The sequence below is a fragment of the Dioscorea cayenensis genome, chromosome 5 (genome assembly GCF_009730915.1).
Source record: "Dioscorea cayenensis subsp. rotundata cultivar TDr96_F1 chromosome 5, TDr96_F1_v2_PseudoChromosome.rev07_lg8_w22 25.fasta, whole genome shotgun sequence".
NCBI classification, from domain to species: Eukaryota; Viridiplantae; Streptophyta; class Magnoliopsida; order Dioscoreales; family Dioscoreaceae; genus Dioscorea; species Dioscorea cayenensis.
Window position 1 is genome coordinate 22,107,674 of NC_052475.1, and position 20,836 is coordinate 22,128,509.

General features: G+C 32.1%; 5 protein-coding genes across 5 annotated transcripts; 3 read left to right on the forward strand and 2 right to left on the reverse strand.

Annotated features, from left to right (window-relative positions):
* Positions 1 to 751: 751 nt before the first annotated feature.
* Positions 752 to 3,726, forward strand: LOC120260468 (ATP synthase mitochondrial F1 complex assembly factor 1). Its single transcript, XM_039267950.1, has 4 exons — positions 752 to 1,080; positions 2,118 to 2,197; positions 2,328 to 2,386; positions 3,192 to 3,726. Exons 1-4 carry the CDS (start codon positions 781 to 783, stop codon positions 3,494 to 3,496), a joined length of 744 nt encoding a protein of 247 aa, XP_039123884.1. The 5' UTR covers positions 752 to 780; the 3' UTR covers positions 3,497 to 3,726.
* Positions 3,727 to 4,091: 365 nt separating this feature from the next.
* Positions 4,092 to 8,993, forward strand: LOC120261711 (homogentisate 1,2-dioxygenase). The gene is made up of 9 exons (XM_039269694.1): positions 4,092 to 4,494; positions 4,585 to 4,815; positions 5,038 to 5,114; positions 6,335 to 6,502; positions 6,604 to 6,779; positions 7,766 to 7,835; positions 7,977 to 8,131; positions 8,249 to 8,332; positions 8,413 to 8,993. Exons 1-9 carry the CDS (start codon positions 4,274 to 4,276, stop codon positions 8,629 to 8,631), a joined length of 1,401 nt encoding a protein of 466 aa, XP_039125628.1. The 5' UTR covers positions 4,092 to 4,273; the 3' UTR covers positions 8,632 to 8,993.
* Positions 8,994 to 10,791: 1,798 nt separating this feature from the next.
* LOC120259957 (LOB domain-containing protein 2-like) lies at positions 10,792 to 11,770 on the reverse strand. The gene has a single exon (XM_039267409.1). The coding sequence runs from the start codon at positions 11,673 to 11,675 to the stop codon at positions 10,983 to 10,985; it is 693 nt and encodes a 230-aa protein (XP_039123343.1). The 5' UTR covers positions 11,676 to 11,770; the 3' UTR covers positions 10,792 to 10,982.
* Positions 11,771 to 13,038: 1,268 nt separating this feature from the next.
* Positions 13,039 to 14,614, reverse strand: LOC120259958 (rac-like GTP-binding protein 7). The gene is made up of 7 exons (XM_039267410.1): positions 14,365 to 14,614; positions 14,159 to 14,246; positions 13,948 to 14,057; positions 13,792 to 13,855; positions 13,620 to 13,684; positions 13,444 to 13,509; positions 13,039 to 13,311 (listed from the first exon to the last, which is right to left on the reverse strand). The coding sequence occupies exons 1-7, from the start codon at positions 14,461 to 14,463 to the stop codon at positions 13,213 to 13,215; spliced, it is 591 nt and encodes a 196-aa protein (XP_039123344.1). The 5' UTR covers positions 14,464 to 14,614; the 3' UTR covers positions 13,039 to 13,212.
* A 4,844-nt stretch (positions 14,615 to 19,458) lies between these two features.
* On the forward strand, positions 19,459 to 20,103 carry LOC120260116. Its single transcript, XM_039267556.1, has one exon. The coding sequence runs from the start codon at positions 19,459 to 19,461 to the stop codon at positions 20,101 to 20,103; it is 645 nt and encodes a 214-aa protein (XP_039123490.1).
* Positions 20,104 to 20,836: the final 733 nt, after the last annotated feature.

The window sequence follows — 20,836 nt, forward strand, 5'->3', positions numbered from 1 at the left end:
TAATTAAATAGATATTTGTCAATTTGACTTAACCAACGGTTTTTTGGTCTATTGACATTAGATTTTTTTTCAATTTCGGAGAGGGCCCAAGATTAAATTGTAAAATCACACAAAATAATAATACAAGTATTTGCTGAATTTATTTCATGACTGTTAATATTTTTTGCTTCTTTTAAATGGATGTTTGCTTGTCGCTTATTTGTCAATATATATATATATATAGTAGATAAATTTTTTCAACAAAAAATCGTTTTTAATTGTTTTTCTTTTAATTTCTAGAACATTTCTTCCAACATGGCCGTTTATCAAATGTTTATAGTTCAATTCAAATAAAAAATAAGAATTCTTCACAAGCAACATAATAATAACTAGGCATTTTTCGCGGCTTCAGATTAGAGAATTTAAAATTTTGTGAGGAGTTTTGAGGCAATATCATATATAAAATAATATAATTAAACAACTCCTACCATAGAAAGTATTTTATATCTTATAACATTTATTATATAAATAATTAGGTGTAATTAATATTTTTTTAATTATTAATATTATAAATAATATAAATAAAAATTTAAATGTTATTAAAAAAATTAAAATTATTTTTTAAAACGCTCTCGGAGTATACATTTACTTTTAATAGTATGTATAAATAATAATAATAATAATAATAATAATAATAATTGGATTGAATTGGGCCCTAATAAGCGCCGTGATCTATATAACCAACCTCCACCTTAAAGTGGGCTCTGAGGCTCTCTCTCTCTCTCTCTCTCATGCTCTGCCATGAGGGCTCTGGTGACCAGAAGAGCAAGGTCCATCCTTCTGGGGCTCCGTGCTCCTCCTCAGTCCTCCTCTTCTTCATCCTACGGGACATACTTATGCGGCAATCCGTTTTTGCTGGAGAGCCGGCTGCGCGCGGTGCTGCCCGATGGTTTCCTCAAATGGTCCTCCGTTGGGTCTTGCAGAGGCTCCAGGTTTGCCACTGGTTTCACCCCTTTGCAGCCCAAGCCCTTGAACTCCATCATCGACCTTGATAGAGCCCAGAACTACCCGCAGGAGGAGCTTGTTTCTATTTGGGATGATGTAAGCCCTGAAAATTTTTCCAATAAAATGCTCGTGCATTCCTCACGGCTTTGTTTTGGTATTCTAGTTCTTTTATTTGTCAATTAATCTGGAAATTTTGCTTTTTTAACAAAATGGGGTAGTAATTAGCTGAAGTTCATGCTTTCTCGGGTATTTGCTTCTTCTAGGTTTGCTTGTTTGATTGATTGGGTTTTGTTCGTCATCATCATCATCATCTTGAATTCTTTTATAAGATCTTTGATCCTAATAGTTGTTGCCTCATGCCCATCCTTGCTAGTCTATCAAATTACTATTTTCACTGATTGCTGATTGAATCTTTTGTGATTAGGATGACCAAGTACTTGTGTTTCCTTCTCTTTAACAAATTAAAGTTTTGATTTTTTTTTTTTGTGGCCCATGTGCTCTGTATTATTTGGTTGTTCTAGGTTGATTTATAATGTCATCATCTTGAATTCTCATAACATCATTGATCCTAATGTTATGGCTGCCCACCGATCCTTGCTTGGCCCATCAGCTGCTGATAAATGACTGGAATTTTGCAATTAGGATGGTAAATTACTCCTCGTGTTTTTGTTGACTCACCTAGAAAGCATGCTGTTTTTTTAACACATTGGAGTTGTAATTAGTTAAACGCTATGATAAATTTCTAAAGATTGATGTTGGCTGGGAAAATACTGTTGCTCCATCTATAACTGTAGAAAGGATAGGTTGTCTTGGTGATGTTTTTTGTGGACCAAAAAATATGTAACTTCAACTTTACGAGAAGGTATTAAAGTTTAGCATCTCTTAATAATGCCATTACAATCATAGCTCCCAAATTTGTCTAATTCATCCATAAGTGATGCTAGGTTTTGAGAAATAGATTGTATTAAATTGGTTGGTTTACTTCCCCATATCCTCTACTTCCTGGAGTATTAGAATCTACTAGTTTTTTACTGGGCACTCTAGTTATATTATTCTTTTGCTTGATAGAGTTCTGGTGTGAGAAACTACTGATATTAAGGGATTGGTTTCTTTCTTCTCTGTTGGAATTTTAGTATCACCTGGGGAGAGGTCACATTGGTGCAACTATGAAAGCAGCATTGTATCGTTTGATGGAGCAAAGAGCAGCTACATGGTAAATGTCTATTTCTATTTACTCTTTGTTCCTTTTTTAATGGAATATTTTCTTTTTGTTAATAAAATAAATTTGAATTGTAGCAATTACATATGCCGCATGTATGATCTGACTTTCTGTATTTTCTCAGCCGGTATTTTGTTATTCCTTTGTGGAAGGGCAGCGGCTATACGAGCATGTTTGTTCAAGGTTCTACTTCTATCTTCTCATGTGGTTTTTCCCATTTGATAATCTGAACTTTTGACTAAACCATAGAAGTTATAAGAATCTGACTATTGATCTTCTTCTTCGTCTCAGTCTTACAATTTTCCCCTGTTTTCCATTGCCCTTGTTTGTTACTAAGCAATATATTTTGGGTGTACTTTCTACAATTTGCTTTATGATTACATATTTAGACTTTTATATTCTGAGAGTGTTTTAAATTTTGAGAGTCAGGTGAATTTGATTTCCATGTCAATTGGACCTGTCTCTTCTGTGTTTTTTCACTATATTGATATTGCATGTTCCATTGGTTTATTAATTCTTGCAGATAAAGCAGAACCAGTGAGTTGCATGTGTTTGATTTACCAAGTGTAACTGAAGAAATACTACAGTTTTTTTTTTTTTTTTATAAAAACATTTCATATTACAAAACCTGATTTAATGTGAAATTTAGCAAAATATATACTATTACTGTAGATCTATCTTCATTTGAAACAGATTTCCATGTGAATGATATTATATATTCTGCTTTCACCCAAGCAAAGAAGCAAGATTACCAGCAATTAAGCTTGAACATGACTTTTTTTAAAAGCTGCAATTTTGCTATACTATTGTTGAACTGTCATGTTGATCTTCATAAGTTCCTGGCGTGCATCTAATGTGTGTAAACACGAGCATAACATCATCAGTTTATTTTTTAGATTTGTCTTTCTTCATCGTGAATATTTATATTTTCTCATAAAATTCTACGACACTAATATTGGCATTCTCCTCTTGTGGTTTGATTCATCAGCACAGATGCCATATATATTGTTCACTGGTCTTGAGGATTACAAGGCGAGAGGAACTCAAGCTAGTCCCTTTCTCACCGTCACCCACTACACTGAATTTGCAGATAGCAAGGACATTGTTCTCATTCGTGGGGATGTTGTGTTCACCAGCAAGCTCAGCGACTCAGAGGCAAAGTGGCTTATGGAAACTGCGCAATCTTTCTATCTGAATGACACAAGATACAAGCTTGTTGAGCGATTCAACAAAGAAACTCATGAATTTGAGTTCAAAGATGTTCTCCAAGCCCTTGAAATGCCAATGCTATAGTTCTCAACTTGAGCTGTTTTTGCATCAAAATGTTATCAGTTATTTACTTATTTTACAGCAAAGGAATAAGCAAATCATTGGCTCGACTACGAGTTTGAGAGGATTTCCAACCATTTGGGGAACTATTGTTTTGTAATGTATCTTAAATTCATTGCTATAATTTAATTGCAATAACAATTTTGTTTATTTTGGTCATTCTGCAGTGATATGTTATGCTGCTATTGATTTGAGTCGCTGAGCCATCAAGGACTCACAAACTGGAAATATCCAAACTATAATTTAATTGCTATAATTTAATTGCAATAATAATTATTAATTTTTATTTCATATTTATTAATAATTATAATTATTATAAATATCCAAACTAACAATTTTATACCCAAATCATCCTCCTAGTATTAACCATCACAATCTAAAAACCAATTTTTTTTTTTTTTCCTAATAATAATAATAATAATAATAATAATAATAATAATAATAATAAGCATCCAGCCAAAGTTACTTTATCACTTTATCCATTCCCTCCATGAATTTGATACAAAATTATTCACAGCTACAGCTACAATAAACAATATATATATATATATATACCCATCATTAAACCAGTTGAATTCGATCCGCTGATGACCGACTCATCAGAGTCAAACCTCACTGCCTGATCTATTCGTCTAGACGCTACTACCATCCCCGCCATATCAAACATCTCAATCTGGTTACGTCTCTTATCATCCATCATCGTCCCAGCGAGGGAGTGTTCAAGATCATCCGATCGCGTTCATGGCGGAAACCCTAGCACGCCTTGACACTGAGTCCCCGGAGGATTCCTCCTGGATCAATCTTCACTACCACTCTGGCTTCGGCAACCACTTCTCCTCCGAGGCCAAGCCCGGTGCACTCCCCGCCGACCAGAACAACCCTCTTCTCTGCCCGTTTGGCCTCTACGCCGAGCAAATCTCCGGCACTTCCTTCACCGCCCCTCGCCGCCTTAATCAGCGCAGGTTCCAATTTGCTCGTTTCTCTCTTTTCCCTTCTTCCTCTTGCCTTTGAAGAATCTTTGATCACTGATTTCGTCTTTGGGATCTCGGCAGTTGGTTGTATAGAATCAAACCTTCGGTCACTCATGAGCCGTTCCATCCCCGTTCTCCGCCTCACCGTCGCCTTGTTGGTGATTTCAATCAGTCCAATAGCTCCGCCAACCCCACTCAGCTGCGCTGGAAGCCGGCGGATCCTCCGGATTCCCCAACTGATTTCGTCGATGGCCTTTATACGGTTTGTGGAGCGGGCAGCGCTTTCCTTCGTCATGGATACGCCATTCACATGTAACCACTGTTTCAATTGCTTTTTTGTGTTTTGGAATTATGTATATAAGTAAGTATGTATGTATGTACGTATGTGTGTGGGGTTTTTTTATACTGTTTTGTTTGGCATAAATTATCACTTGAATCTCGCAAGCACAAAATGTTGCTTAATATCTACTGGAGAATCTTCGTATTAATGCAATGCACTTGGCTTGACACGGTTTGATCATTCTGCACATGTAGGTATACTGCCAATAAATCTATGGATGGTGCATTTTGCAATGCTGATGGTGATTTTTTGATAGTTCCTCAAGAAGGAAGTAAGTGACCCAAACTCTTCTTGGTTTATGTATATGATTAGAAAATTCTACTTTGTCATCATCTAATATCACTATAAGACAGTCATATTAGCTTCTATGTTTAGCCTGTTGATCAGACTTAGTTGAAGGATCTAGCATTGTGATGTTCTCCTTTCTTGGGGCTTTAAGTGAATGGATCTCTGAAATTCAGTTCCATCTCTTTTTCATGTTCTGAAACTTATGAACCTTATTTGTGTTGCAGAAACATTATTGACATAACATATCTGTTTAGAAAGCAAAAGTATTGTCTGATTAGCGTTTTCATGCTGGGTGCAGTGTGAATGTTATTAACATAAATGAATGTTCAAATACTGTGGAAGAGTACCTATGACTGAAATGCTAATTTCCAATGTTTAAGACTTTCAATTACTAGGATTATGTTAACTTTAAATGTTAGGTACCCCTATAAATACTTTTACTCTAACAGGAATGATCATTCATCTTGTATGCTAGAGTGTATGTGTATTTGAATTCTACTTTTCCGTAAGGGGTATTTGTTTCACCAAATGTTGGCAAAGTGGGACAAATATTCCTAAATATAAATGCGTTATACTTAGGAAAAGATCTTTCCCAAATCTTTGTAGTTTCGCATGTACTTATTGAGAACAAGTGGTCTTCTAGAGTCAATATCATATTTACATCTTTCTGTGGAAGAGCATCACCAATGAAATTCAAATGCTACTCATCCTTCAAACGCCAAAATTCACACATATGTATGCTTCTTCATTGACATTAAAATCTATACGAATAAAGAAACCAATAGTGTTGGTTTTTGAGAAAGCTCATGACAGTTTTTGGTTTCTAGACCTTTGTTATTTGATTTTTTTTTTCAGATCTTGGAATTCTAAAATGTAGTTTCTTGTATTTCAAGCATGAAGAAGGAATGCATCATAAGTTAGTTTGGAAAAGGCAGAACATAAGAGAAGCTTGTTAATCCATCCTATGATATGCTCTTGCAAATAATCCATGAATAGGATTTGAAGTTTTGAATTCATAGATGAGGACTAACAAAATTATTATAAGGTGCTGAGTAAATTAGCGCAAACTGATATGGTCTTATTTGAACAATTTGAATGTTAAATTTTGTTATTGATGCATTTTGTTAGAATAAAAATGCTTTGTCTTTAAAATTTTTTTTTTTCTTTTCTCTTACACCTTGTTTCATGTTATACCAAGTCTAGGATTGTGGATAACAACAGAATGTGGTCAATTGCAAGTATCTCCTGGTGAAATTGTTGTTCTACCTCAAGGATTCCGTTTTTCTATCAATTTGCCTGATGGCCCATCACGTGGCTATGTTGCTGAGATTTTTGGTACCCATTTCCAACTTCCTGATCTTGGCCCGATTGGTATGTCTTTTAAGAAGTGATGAAGTGAGCTTAAGAATTTATGTTTTATTTTATCCCAGTCTCAGCTTTCTATGAGAGTAAAACATGTGGGTGTTGACCAGGTTCTAATGGTTTGGCTGCTGCAAGGCATTTCCTTACTCCCACAGCTTGGTTTGAAGATCGTATTCATCCAGGTTACATCATTGTGCAAAAGTTTGGTGGTGAGCTGTTTACTGCAAAACAAGATTTTTCGCCATTCAATGTAGTTGCTTGGCACGGGAATTATGTACCATATAAGGTATTTCTTTGGATTATGCTTGACTTATAATTATAATCCTGTTGCATGTGTTTTGATAGGAAAAATATCAGCTGTTAAATATGAGAACTCGAGAATCAACCAATTTCAGACTAGTTTGGTTAATTGCTCATACACTAATCATAAGATCTAGGCTTTATGCTTTTCGTAATCTCCCAGTTGGTCCCTCAAAGAAATCATAATTACTTCTTTTGATGTTTTTCCTTTTACTTAGGTTGGAAACTTCCGAAGTTACCATTATTAACATGTGCAATCTGTGGGTTTACCTGACATAAATTGTTGAATTTTTCTCCAAATGGTCAGTTTAGCAGAGTTGAAGTGTAATTTGTGGCTCAAAAGCTAATGTGTGGCACTGTTGGTTCAACGAGTGTCTTGCAAATAATTGGAAATAGCCCTTGGTAACGAATTCTAATAGTGTGACCTTGAATAAGTTATGCAGCCATATGATTGCAGTTGCAATTTGTACCACACTTTGAATAGCAGAACAAACAGCTTATGGAGATTATGAAAAATGATAACAATGCTCAATGGTTATTTTAGTGTTAAAAAGAAGAGTTTAATAAAAGGTTTTTAAAAAATCAATTTTTTTTTTGCTATCTGCTTTATGGTCTCAACTTTCCTAGAGTGACCATCTTTCTCTTAATATAATCTTTTTCTTAAAGGCAACCTTTTTAATCCAATCATCATGACACGTTTTTGGGTTATGTTTGTGAAAATCGATCATCTGAAATCCGTTATTATTTTGGAGTAACTTTTCAATTCATTAAATTCTGACTTCCATGCATTTCTTCTGCTTCAAACTCATGACAAATACTTTATGTTATTGGAAGCTATTTATTTAGTATGATCTGAACAAGTTAGATAAATTTGACAGTCAGTCTAAATGCCATTGTTTCTTGTGGTAACTTATGATTTGTCTTATAACAGCAACTTTTATCAAAGACCTAATGTGATGATTTTTTTTTCAGTATGATCTTAATAAGTTTTGCCCATTTAACTCTGTTCTGATTGATCATGGCGACCCATCAATAAACACAGGTAGCAGTTTTACCCATATCTTCACCAAGTTCAGTTAAATTATAGATACTCAGAAAGCCCTTTTCTCCTTTAGTTATAACAATTTACATCCTTGATGTTGCTGAACAGTAAACTCTTTTTTTTTTTCTTTGGGGGGTGCAGTGTTAACAGCCCCATCTGACAAACCAGGTGTTGCTTTGCTTGATTTTGTGATATTCCCACCTCGATGGCTGGTTGCTGAGCATACATTTCGCCCTCCTTATTATCACCGCAATTGCATGAGCGAGTTTATGGGCTTAATTTTTGGTCAATATGAGGTATTAAATATATAAATAAAATTCTAAAAATCACACACAAGACTTTTTTCTCGTTATACCCTCATGCCATGGTGCATATTTCTTCAGTGAATCAAGTTTTAACATCCAATATTGCAGGCCAAAGCTGATGGATTTCTCCCTGGAGGCGCAAGCCTTCATAGCTGCATGACACCACATGGGCCTGACACCAAAACATACGAGGTAAAAATTGCTTAAAAATGTGGGAAAAAAATAAAAAACACAAGCAATGTAATTTTGCTGACCCATGCTAGCGATAACAGGCTACAATTGCACAAGGTGACGATGCTGGTCCATCTAGGCTAAGAGCCACAATGGCCTTCATGTTTGAGTCGTCATTGATTCCTCGTGTCTGTCAATGGTCTTTGGAATCTCCTCACTTGGATCCTGATTACTATCAGTGTTGGATTGGATTGAGGTCTCATTTTTCATACAATGAGACAGATGAGGTGATAGATGGAATCCGCAATGTTAGTGTTTAACTAATTTATTTTAGCTTAAGAAGTTCATCAACCATCCAGATGTATATAATATAGTTCAGATCTATCAGCAAAATAAATGTTTGAAAAAGTTGGAAGTTGGAACTACTTGCTGTGCATGAATAAAGTGTAGCATGGTGGCAGACTTACATTGTGTTCTTATATTATGCAGAGGATGCTAGCACTATGCAGGTGTTGTTTAGGGTTTGCAAATATGAGCAGCTCTGGTTGCTTATTGTATTTTTTACAAAGTGAAACCTGTGTGATTGGCGCAGCATATGCATTTTGTATGTTATGCTTTGATGCTAATCTTTAACAGAAGTTTCACATATTGAGATTTAAGTGATACTTTATATCTTTTCACATGTTCAGTCTTGATTGGTCTGTTTAGTACCATTATGCTTTTCCTTGTGTTGCAACTAGTCTTTCTTTTCAATATTTCCGAACTGCTTTTTTGTTGATGTGATAACAACAGCGTGATCAACAATTTTTTTTTTATTAAAATAGTTTTAATAAATAAAAAGATTCAAATAATTTGTGCTTCATGTATAAAGAAATACTTTTAACCAAACTTAAGTAGAGTAAATTTAATGTTTTTTTTTTTTCAAGTTGTTGGTGTGGTACTCAAATAGGATATGGTTTAAATTTATAATTTTAAATTATTTACCTTTTTGTTTTTTAACAAAAATATACTTTTCATTAATAATTAGCATTATGCTGTTTAAATCATTTTTATTTAAATATTTAGGTTTTATTGTAACCATGTAACAAAGGCTCATTATAAGAGAATTAGGTTTTTAAATTCGGCTAATATCTTTATAGTCCTTATTGGTGATGATGTGTTATCCTGTGCTAGAAGTGCAAGTTATATCACCATTTATTTTAGTACTAATTGCTGTTCCTACAAGCAAACCAATTGAAAATCAAATTTCTTCATTTTGTTACTTGTCATAATAGTAATATAGATATAATGGATATGGACCATATTAAGTAATTATAAAGTACAATGACTTTATAATATACATTACAAAGGCTAAATGTGACTTTAATTTCTCACATATAACTAAAATCTATGATATTTAAAATGAGAGGAAAACACACAGAAGAGCATAGCTATTATTTGTGTGTAAATGTTAAATTGTGGGTTAATGTTAACTAGAAGTTAAAATATTAGACTTTTGGTATAGTGAAATTACTTTGTTACCATTAATTCACTCTCATATTTGTTTTTCTCTTTTTGTTCTAATTTCTCAAACATATAATGCATGCATTCTTATTTGTTATATATATATATATCAATGATATATTTGGATAAATCACATGTTTGGACTTTTTAAGTTTTAACTTAGAGTAAAATAAAATACCAATTCTCATATTGTAGAGGTTTACATACTACTAACTTATTTATATACACATCAAAAAAACTATATAAAATTACAAAAAAGTAGATTGATTGATTTTTTTTTTAATAAAAAGTAGACTGATCTTTTACATAAAAACAAACTAGTGTGTTTTTCTTTATTTAAAAGAATATTTATTGATATGTTAATACCCATTATGTTAGATATTTAAGTTCTTGTAGTAAACTTATGAAAATAAATTTAAAAAATATAACAAGTGGGAGTAAAAGTCCATAATTGACATCTAAACTAACATTTATAAGATTCTATAATTAATAAGTAGACATTACTCAAAATTTTCATTTTATCTCTTCTTAAAAATATCATGTTCATCATTTTCTTTCATTTTATCTCAACATATTTGTGATGTTTAGGAAATAAAATAAATATATTTTTATTGATCTAAATTTAAAACAACAGTCAATATATATGTGGAATTTAATGACCAGGTGATAATATTTGTACAGTTAAAGAGTAAAAATAACCCTCTTTTTTTTAAGAAAAAAAAACATTTGGATATAATTGAAGACCAATTGTGAACTTTAATTTACTAGATAATGAAAATATACAAGATCCATGAAAAATACAAAAGGTTTACTTCCAACCCAATTATATCCATGACAACACCTTCAGATAATTAAATCATCAGTTATCATTCCCATTCATATAAAATTAAACTCTCCATTCATTTTCATCCTCATCAAAGTGTACTAAATGACAAAACAAAACATAGCCAAAACCTTAATTTTTACCAATTGAATCCTTTACATTTCAATTTATTGTAAGGTATTTATTTCTAAGATACACATTAGTACATTACAATAAATCAGACACTTTCAAACATAATTTTATAAAAAAATAAAAATAAAATCTATTACGTTAGAGCCCAGTAAAAACAAAAGCCAAAGAACAGAATATATATATATAATTATAAGGTAATTAGTTTTTACCCAATTATGTGCCTTGATTACTACCTTGCTGATGAGAATAATTACTGTGACCTTGGCCATCAACATACTGATGATGATGCATATTATAACCTCCTCTTCCATTACTTCCATTAATAAAACTTCTCCCAGTGCTCACTGGACACTGTAAAGCTTGTGTTTGACTTTGACCTGAACTCCTCCCATAGCAATGCAGTTGATAATTCACAGCAGTATTATTATCCAAACACATTGGAACTAAGCTTACATTATTCTCATGAAAATTATGATGCTGTTGTAAGTGCTGCTGCTGCTGCTGCTGTTGTTGTTGTTGTTGTTGATGATGATGATGATTAATGTTATTGTTTTGAACTGAATTATTCTGTGTAAAATAACAACTAAATTGAGCACTATTTATGAACTCCTCAAGCTTTTTCTTTTTTTCATAAACTTTTTGGTACTGTCCATAAGCCCCAAGCACTGAATCCACCATCCTGCACTCAGCTTCCCAAATCAAAGCTTCGACGGTCCGGTGCCGATCTTCCGGGTTACTGATTTCTTTTATCATCTTTGTGATGTTACTGACTCCAAAAACCTTCTGCACTGCATTGAATTGCTTGGCTTTTTCTGCAGGAAAGTATGGTGCAAGTGTGCAATCCTTTGAGCATCTTTTTCTCTGGTGCTTGCATGAAGCACATGCAGTTCCTCCGTTTTTCTGCATTGTAATCTAAATTTAACTGCAGTAATTAGTAATTAGTAAAAAGAATTGAAGAGAGGAAAAAGAATTAAGGGAGTGTAATATATATTAATTAGAAGAACAAAGTTGAAATGAAGGATTGGAATTAAGTACCTGGGATTAGTGTTTAGTATTTGAATGTAATTATATTGGTTAGAAAAAGAACACAAAAAGATGGCCAGGGGGGAAAGAACTGGTGAAGATTTAGGGTTTTTTTAGGTAACTCACAGGAAGAGATTGATCAAAGAACTCTACTGATAATGAGTTGAAAATTGATATAAATAGATATATAATAATCTAGTTTTAAAGAATATATATATGTATATATTTATATGCAAAGTTAATCCTAATTTTTTTTTGGGGGTAGGATAAAAGTTATATTTGAATAGTTTAATTTACAACTTAAATTTTTCACCTGATTTTTTTATTTATATAATCTTTTTGATGAAAGAAAAGAGTATCATTTATTTTCACAGATTACAAAACTCATTGGTTTTCTTGGATTGATTGATTTATTTATTTAATGAAAGGCTCCTCTTAAATTTACAATGCATGGGAGTATATGTGTGTATTTAGATTGATCTTTGAGGTTTGGAATTTTGTAATTAAGTATATCTAAAATTAAAAAAAAATCACTTTAAGGGTTAAATTTACATGTATATTAGTAGGATGAAAATCCCATTATCTTTTTACCTAATAGTTTTAATTTTGCAATGATTTAATAAGATATGATCATATTATTGATAAAATTGCTTATATGCTCCATGAAATTTTTTATTTACTGATATATTTTTATAAAATTATACTATCTTCTTATATGAAGACTTTCACATGTTCATATGTGTTAATGATTAAATTTTAATTAATTAAGTTATATACAAATAGATAATAATAATTTTAAAATATATAAGAAAATGCATGGATTGAATAGCCATCATCAACATTACAAGAAGAATTCGTCTGGCAATGGGATAGACTTAGGGTATAGTCAAATTTTTAGTTAGTTACAGAGGCAATAAAATATCATAACAAATGCACCACTATACGTGTTTGTAATTTGACAATTCTTTTATGGGACAACGTTTATCACCTTTATTAAAATAATAATAATAATAATAATAATAATAATAATAATAATAATAAAATAAACTCCATCTCTAAATTCCGCAATGAAGTGAAAATTTCCATTTCAACTTTATTTCTGAAATGAATAAGCAATAGATTTAATTAATTCACAAATAAAAATTTTACTTTTGTAAGCTGGAATTTTCTCTAATTATAAGTAGACAAGCTTGATTCAAACAAGAGTTGTAAGATTGAGAGAACAAAGTTAATTAATCATTCATTCAATATTAAAAGGATTTGAACATATAGTAATATATAGTACTCCAAAAGCAAACAAAATGGTTCAAAATAGATGAAGTTATATAGCTAATTAATACAACTTAATGAAATATTTGTAAAATGTTTACTAGTGCTCATATTACTAATTCTTAGAGCATAATCAATACTTTTAGTGCCTTCAAAGTACCAAACATCCCTTCTGCTTTCTCTTCTTTCTCTTCTGCTTTGGAGGACGAAGTACTACTCTTATTGCAGCATCAAACACTGTCTTCACATTCTATACATTAAAAAAATAATAATAATTAACTAATTAAACAAAAGTTGAATTTAAGTTTAATTAAATTTTCTTTTCTTTTCTTTTTATCGGTTTAAGTTATTAAAATGAATTGAATAGTTTGAAAAATCAAACCTGCTGAGTTTTGGAGCTGCATTCTATGTATGCAACTGCTCCTATCATTCTCTTCAGCTCTTCTCCCTAATTTAATAAAATGAAGTCTTTTACCAACTCATTTAATATATATATATATATACAACTCAAAACTTAGATGTATAATTAAAATAATCATGCATGAATAACTCACTCACCTGAGCAGTTGAAATCGGAGTCACACTCTGGTGATCACTCAGGAATTGAAGGTCATCACGCAAATCTTTACATTTAAAAAAAATAATAAATAAAAACAAAAACAAATACAAAAACTTTAATCTTTGATAATTTCTCACAAATTTAAAAAATAAATATTTATTGTAGATTTACCAAGCTTAGTTCCCACAAGCACAATTGGAACATTAGGAGAATAGTGCTTTAATTCAGGCACCCACTGTAATATTTTCAACAATAAATAAATAAATAAATAAATAAATAAAAGATATAATTGAGAGGAAAACCAGAGAGTGAAAAATTAAATTTAACCTTTTTGTGAATGTTTTCATAGCTAGCCTTGCTAATGAGAGAGAAAGCCATTAAGAATACATCTGCTCCTCTGTAACTAAGAGGCCTCAACCTATTATAATCTTCTTGACCTGCATTTGTATATATATATATATATATATATATTCATAAAAGGAATTATACACCTTCAATTAATTGATATATAATGAAATAAAATGAAATAAAAGCTAACCAGCAGTGTCCCAAAGTCCAAGGTTGACAGTGCTACCATCAACAACAACATTAGCACTGAAGTTATCAAACACAGTTGGAACATAATCCTATTAATTTCAACAAACCAAAACATAAAACTTCAGACTGATTCATTATCCCACTAATGATCATTCTATAAACTCTAATAAGAAAAGATCAGGATGAGAAAATAAGAATACTAATTACAGTAGGAAAAGTGTTGCTGGTGTAGGAGATGAGCATGCAAGTTTTCCCAACCGCGCCGTCTCCGACTGTAACACACTTGATAAATCTTGCTGTACTCATTTTCGCACTTCTTGTTAATTCTTCGTCTTCATCATCTTCTTATCCTAAGACAAATAAATGATCATATGCAAAGAAAGATTTTTTTTTTTTTTAAAAAAGAAAAATATTGATGATTAGCTATGAACAAGTGAATAAGCAATGATTGTGAGCACCATTGCTAATGTTTGTTTCTAATATTGCTTTGAGTACAAGGCCAGAGGCCAACTTCAAACCAATCAATGCTGTTTGGAGTGCTGGTTAGTTTAAGTGTGGGAAAAGGAATTGAAGAAAAGAAAAACACTATGAATTGGTTTAACTAACTTTGCAACTCAGCATGATGCTACTTATTACTATCATTACATCACTTTGTTCTTCTTTTTCTCTTCTCTTTCGGTGCTTGATTAAATTTCAAGCAAGGTTAATTATTTATCTCTTGTGGACTCTGTTTTAGTTTCAAATTTGATGCAATTTTTGTTTGTAATAATATAATTCTAAATTCAAAGAATTAAATTGAATCAAAATAATGGTAGGAGAATGTAGGAGAAACATTTGAATTATTGCATGAGATTCAGATGTCAGAATTGTTTGCTATGAAATATATGATTCTTTTTTTTTTTTTTTGGATAATGTGAAAAATATAATTCTTATGTTTATTGGCCTTTTTGAAAACCATGGAAGTTCAAGTCAAAGATAATAATTTATTCACAAAAGGAAAATATATATGGAGTGATTTTCCTTGAAAAATACATGAAACAAATGTATTTTTAATAATAAGGGGAAATAATAAATAAATTTGGCAAATGAAATTAGAATTTCATAATTAATATGTTTAAAAATTAAACATTAATTATAAAAATATATAAGTTTATAGTTTCAGAGGGAGGCAATCGAAAAATATTTACATGTATAAAGATGGAAGTATAATTGTATGAAGATATCTTGATTATACAAATTAGATTACTTACTGAAATTTATAGTCGTATTGCTAACATGAGTATGAGTCAGTGGCAAAACCATAAGCAAAATAAAGGGGGTGCTCATATAAAATATTATAATTTTTTTTAAGTTTTTTCAATTTTAAAAAATATAATTAGATTAGTTTTTCAATGCCAATCTAATTGTCAAAAACAATACATTTATAATTTTTATGAAAGACAAAAATAAAAAAATTATAAGGGGCAAAAACAATAATTTTTCATAAATATTTTTATAAAAATATATATTTATATAAATATTTTATAAAAATATATATTTATATAAATATTTTTTAAATATATATATATAATATCCTAACTAATAAAAATCACGAGTTGAACCAATAAATGTTTGTAATTTTTTTCTAATTTTTATTCTATATAAACTAATTTGTAATAAATGAAGGCTAAACAATAATTTTTTAAAAAAAATTCTTTTATATTATATCAACCAATTTATAAAATATTTAAATAATAAATATTAATTTGGTTCCAAACACTATTTTTTTAAATTATGGGTATTACTTTGTAAAAAAATTAATATTTTTTGAAAAATAAAAATAAAGATCCAATGAATTATTAATAGGGAAATTTATTTTTTAGTTCCTGAAAGTTTCAAAACATCCTGCATGTAACCTCCGACATTTGAATTTCGCTAGATGATCCCTCCTTTTTGCGATACTTATTTTTTTCAATTCGACAGGTGTACTTTTTCAATTAATGCAACTTACTCGTTAGTTTATTCTATTTCACAACATGTACTTTCCCGCTTAAAATTATTAGTTTCGCTTAAAAAATTTGGTGTTTTTACTTAACTACATAAGTTTTCATTTAACATATAACACATTTCATGTTTAAAATTTGACTTTTCCGCTTAAAATTATGGGTTTCTGCTTAAAATTTGGTATTTTCGCTTAAAAACTGAGAGTCAGCCCAGTTAATATCTATTACCTTTATGTCAACGTCAATCACCTTATGTCAGAAAGGTCTGAAAAATAACCTGTCAAAAAAAGGAAGGATTTTTTGGGAATACTCAAAGTCATGGGGTTTTTTGGTGAATACCTGAACTTTGGAGGGATTTTTTGTTCATTTCCAATTATTAATATATATATATAGAGAGAGAGAGTGAGTGAGTGACTGAGAAGAGAGGGGGTGCTTCCAAATTCTGACTCCCTCCAATATATATATATATATATATATAGTATTGGTTGGTTGGGGCTAAGGGGGTGTTCAAGCACCCCCTTGGCCCCCCTCCATCCGTCTGGTATGAGTGATACATTGGTAATAATTATTTGTAAAAGCTCTAGGACAATTTAACAATAAAAAAAAAAAAATAATCATTCATCTCAGTTTGAACGGTTACAATTGAATAACAATCAAAATTGACGTTTATGATACTTAACTATATTTATCGAGCGGTCTTCACTTTAAAATTGACAAGTAATTTAATTTTGAATTATAATATTTTACATTTTATTGCATGAATAGTAGTCCAAACCATGTTTGAAAAGTAAAAGGCATTTAATTCGGATTATAAGCTGTTTCATTTCAAGGGTCTTTTTGAAGAGTAAAAATGGGGAAAATTCGAATCTCGTTTAGAGAGATTAATTCCGTGAGAGTTTGAACTCCTCACATGAACTCTAATAAATTAAAATAAAGACGTGTGAGACATTAACTCTACCCAATTAGCAATATAATTTAATCACATCACTTTCAGGTACAAATCAACAGCAGAGAAGATGCATGCTGACCAATGGTAAAATTTAAAAATTTTCAAAGCCAGCATCAGTAAATATATTTCTCCACTCATGCATGGTCCTCACGTTCTCTTCCAGTATCTCTAGTCAGCGTAAAGAGATCAAAGAACAACTGTGTTTGTAATATTTCCAATTAAGTTATCGATCTACTGACAAATCAAACACAATTAATGTGTTAATTATGATAATCTTGCCACCCGACCTCTTCTTTTGAAGCAATTTTTTCTTTGCATACTTTCAGAATTTGAACACATTCTTCATCACTACAATCATGGAGAACATTCTGTCAAAGATAATTACATTAGAATAAAAAAAAATAGATTATGACAAATTATTAATCCACAAAATTTTGTCATCACAACCAAATACTCTTAATTTACCAGTTTATAAATATAACACCGGTACCTCTCTTTAAGTTTTGTACATTTTATAACCGTTCTCCTCAAAACATAATTTTTTTTCATATTCACTTTATATTAATTCTCAAGTTTCACCAAATTTTTTTTAAAAAAAATAAATAAATCACAAATGCATTAATAAAAAGAACAAGTACAAGGAGGACTCCACTAGAAGTGAAAACAAAAGACACAAACAAAAGGAGACAAAGAAACACCACATGAGACAAAAGGGGACACTCAGAGATATTAGAAGGAGAGAGACTCCTCCAAGACACAGAAACACTATCGAGTAGGCACATAAGACAATGCAATACGTGTTTTCTTCTCCGGTGAAGCATTGGTGGCTCCGGCAAGCTCACCGAGGGATATATATCTTGTCACTAGGGCAGAGCATCGGTCGGTTCGGTTACCGAACCGAACCGAATTATCGGTTAACCGAACCAAATTTCGTTAAAAAATGAGAACCGAACCGAACCGAATAAGAGGAAAAACCGAAATTAACCAAACCAAAATTTTTCGGTTCGGTTCGGTTATTAACCGAAATTTGTTATTTAACCGAAATTTTATAAAAATGTTTTTAAATTAATTTTTCGATTTGGTCAACTACTTTTGGTTTGAAATATTTTTCAGTCTTGCTCCAAATTCTGGTATGAATATTATACTCATTCACACTCTCATATTTCTAATAATGGCAATGGGTTTATAAATTAATAATATTAATATATAACTTATGCAACATATATATATATATATATTTTAATGTATATAATTTATTCGGTTCGGTTTCGGTTACACCGAATTATTTTACAACAAAACCGAACCGAACCGAATACCAAATTATTAATAAAACTATTACCAAACCAAACCAAAAAAAATTCGGTAACCGAACCAAATTTCTTATTCGGTTCGGTTCGGGTTTGGTATTCGGTTTTTCCGAATAATGCTCACCCCTACTTGTCACCATGCTTTTGTTGCCTAATTTAATTTGTACCTCACGGTTGAAGGACATAAGCTTTGCAATGCTCAGTGTGCATCTAAGAATGCATGCATGAGGTTGCAGCTGCTCCATGTATTTTATTAGTTGATTGTTAATGCAAAATTTGATTCAATGTATGTGTATAAATGTGTGTATATATATATATATGCGTGTATATTTGGTATAATGAAAGGAATTATTTTATGGCTTTTTTGATGGTGGATAAACAAGTCTGAACAATTTAAGTTGGACAAGAACCTCAAATTCAGAGTTAAGTGCATGCATGTGGAAATCTAGGGACTTCCTCGTCGATGATGGGTTGTCTTTGTGGGTATATATATGCGCCATCTCTTTGTAGATTTAAAATCTATGAACGCTTTGTTGAAGTCTAGTATTGATCAGAGGGACCCGGTGACACTAGGCTGCTGTGAGAACCTGGAGAATTGGGAGTCTTTTGCTAGTGGACCTGGATTGTGAAGTCAGAGGATGTGCAGATCAAGCTTTTGTCTGTCTGCATATGTTTTTATGTGAATGTTTTGTAGTACTTTATTATGCTTTTACTCGTTAATTTGATGTAAGTTTGTATTAAGTGTATGGTTGTTCTCGGGCGTAATAATTGTGCTCGCTCTCATCGCATGCACAATGATGTTTGTATAATTGCCCAGCTTTATCAATGAATGGATGGGTGAGTTTTTGCATTTGCTTTTCTATCTCTTCCTTTCATACACGAATCAAGTTGTTAAGTTGAGTGTCTGAGTGTTTGTTCTTTGAATTACAAGTCTTGTTCTTGATCCTATCGGTGGTATCGTAGATAGCTTCTGAAAATTCTAAGTTAAGAATGTCTTCCTCTTCAACGAAAGGATTCGGATGTACTCGTATTTCAAAGGTGAAAAATTATAATCTCGGCATTAATGATGAAGACAATGTTCAGATCAAAAGACTTATGGAAGCTAGTAGAAAAAGGTTTCAGTGAAGAAGGAGATGCAACCAGAATTAATGACAGTCTTAAGAAGGATGCCAAGGCAATGTACTTGATTCAACGGGCTCTTGACTCCAGAATTCTGGTGAGGATTTCTGAAGCAAAGACAGCAAAGGAAGCTTGGGACATTTTAAAAACAGAATTTCAAGGAGACTCAGACAACTCCAACATTCAACTTCATGCACTACAAAGGGAATTTGATGCAGTTAAAATGAAGCAAGGTGAGTGTATTCAAGACTTTGTAAGCAGAGTTTTGGATATTGTGTATCAAATTCGTGTGCTGAAGCAAGATCTCCCTCAAAAGGCAGTGGTTTCTAAAATACTCAGAAGTTTAACTCCTAGATTTTCACAAGCAATTCATTCAATCATTGAAGCTAAGGACCTGAACTCTATTACAGTCGAACAACTGAGTGGGTCACTGAAGAACCATGAAGCCATACTAAATCTAGAGGGTACACAACTCGAAGGAGAAAAGGCATTGCATGTTGGTCGTGGTTATGCGCATTTCGAAGGTCCCAACAGAGGTGGAAGAGGACGTGGCGTTCCTTTTCAAGAGGAAGGGACGAGGGCGCGGTAGAAGCTTTGAAGTCGGAATCGTAGAAGTTTTGAAGCCGGGCCGAATAGAGCCAGTGACGAGGAGGAGAGTCGGCAAACACTAGCAAGAATGTGCAATGCTTTGTCTAGTAAGAAGTTCGGTCATATAAAATCTCAATGTTGGTACGTAAACAAAGAAGCCAACATTGTAAAAAGAAGAGAAAGTAAAAAGGAAAGGGAAGAAGAAGAAGAAGTTGCTTTTCATGGCAATTGATGAAGAACTAAAGAAAACAGAGGAACTTGGCTCATCGATCAAATGTCGCTCTCATCACATGTCGTGAAAAAGAGTTTGTTTCAGTCTATCGAAGCTACTCCCTAGTCGATCAATCACGGTTGAGACGGAAAGGGCTCTCAAAATTGAAGGAACAGTGGAGTGTATCACTGCTCAGCTGCAGGAAAGGTTACCACTCAATAATGTACAATTTGTTCCAATCTCGCCACAATTTGTTGAGTGTTGACAAATGATGGATGCCGGATATGATGTTGAATTCACTAAAGGAGTGCTATACATCAAAGAAGCTAATCCAAGACACTGTGGCGCAAGTATGTATGACTACCATGACTCTTTCCCTTAGAAGCTGATGATGTTTTCTCCGCCTATTTGGCACAAGACGGAGACATGTCCGATCTCCGCATAGAGATACGGGCATATCAATCCAAAGAAATTAAAACTACTTTCCGACTTGCAATTGGTGGAAGGTTTCGTCAATATCACA

Bases quoted from the DNA above. Each gene is read 5' to 3' on its own strand.
- LOC120260468 (XM_039267950.1), top strand. From the start codon at position 781: ATGAGGGCTCTGGTGACCAGAAGAGCAAGGTCCATCCTTCTGGGGCTC. The intron at 1,081-2,117 runs GTAAGCCCTGAA...TTGGAATTTTAG, and splicing joins TTGTTTCTATTTGGGATGAT to TATCACCTGGGGAGAGGTCA. The intron at 2,198-2,327 runs GTAAATGTCTAT...GTATTTTCTCAG, and splicing joins GAGCAAAGAGCAGCTACATG to CCGGTATTTTGTTATTCCTT.
- LOC120259958 (XM_039267410.1), bottom strand. From the start codon at position 14,463: ATGAGTACAGCAAGATTTATCAAGTGTGTTACAGTCGGAGACGGCGCG. The intron at 13,510-13,619 runs GTGAGTGAGTTA...TTATTAAATTAG, and splicing joins CTCCGATTTCAACTGCTCAG to GGAGAAGAGCTGAAGAGAAT. The intron at 13,312-13,443 runs GTTTGATTTTTC...TTTAATGTATAG, and splicing joins GCAGCTCCAAAACTCAGCAG to AATGTGAAGACAGTGTTTGA.
- LOC120261711 (XM_039269694.1), top strand. From the start codon at position 4,274: ATGGCGGAAACCCTAGCACGCCTTGACACTGAGTCCCCGGAGGATTCC. The intron at 6,780-7,765 runs GTATTTCTTTGG...TTTTTTTTTCAG, and splicing joins GGAATTATGTACCATATAAG to TATGATCTTAATAAGTTTTG. The intron at 7,836-7,976 runs GTAGCAGTTTTA...TGGGGGGTGCAG, and splicing joins CGACCCATCAATAAACACAG to TGTTAACAGCCCCATCTGAC.
- LOC120260116 (XM_039267556.1), top strand. From the start codon at position 19,459: ATGATGAAGACAATGTTCAGATCAAAAGACTTATGGAAGCTAGTAGAA.
- LOC120259957 (XM_039267409.1), bottom strand. From the start codon at position 11,675: ATGCAGAAAAACGGAGGAACTGCATGTGCTTCATGCAAGCACCAGAGA.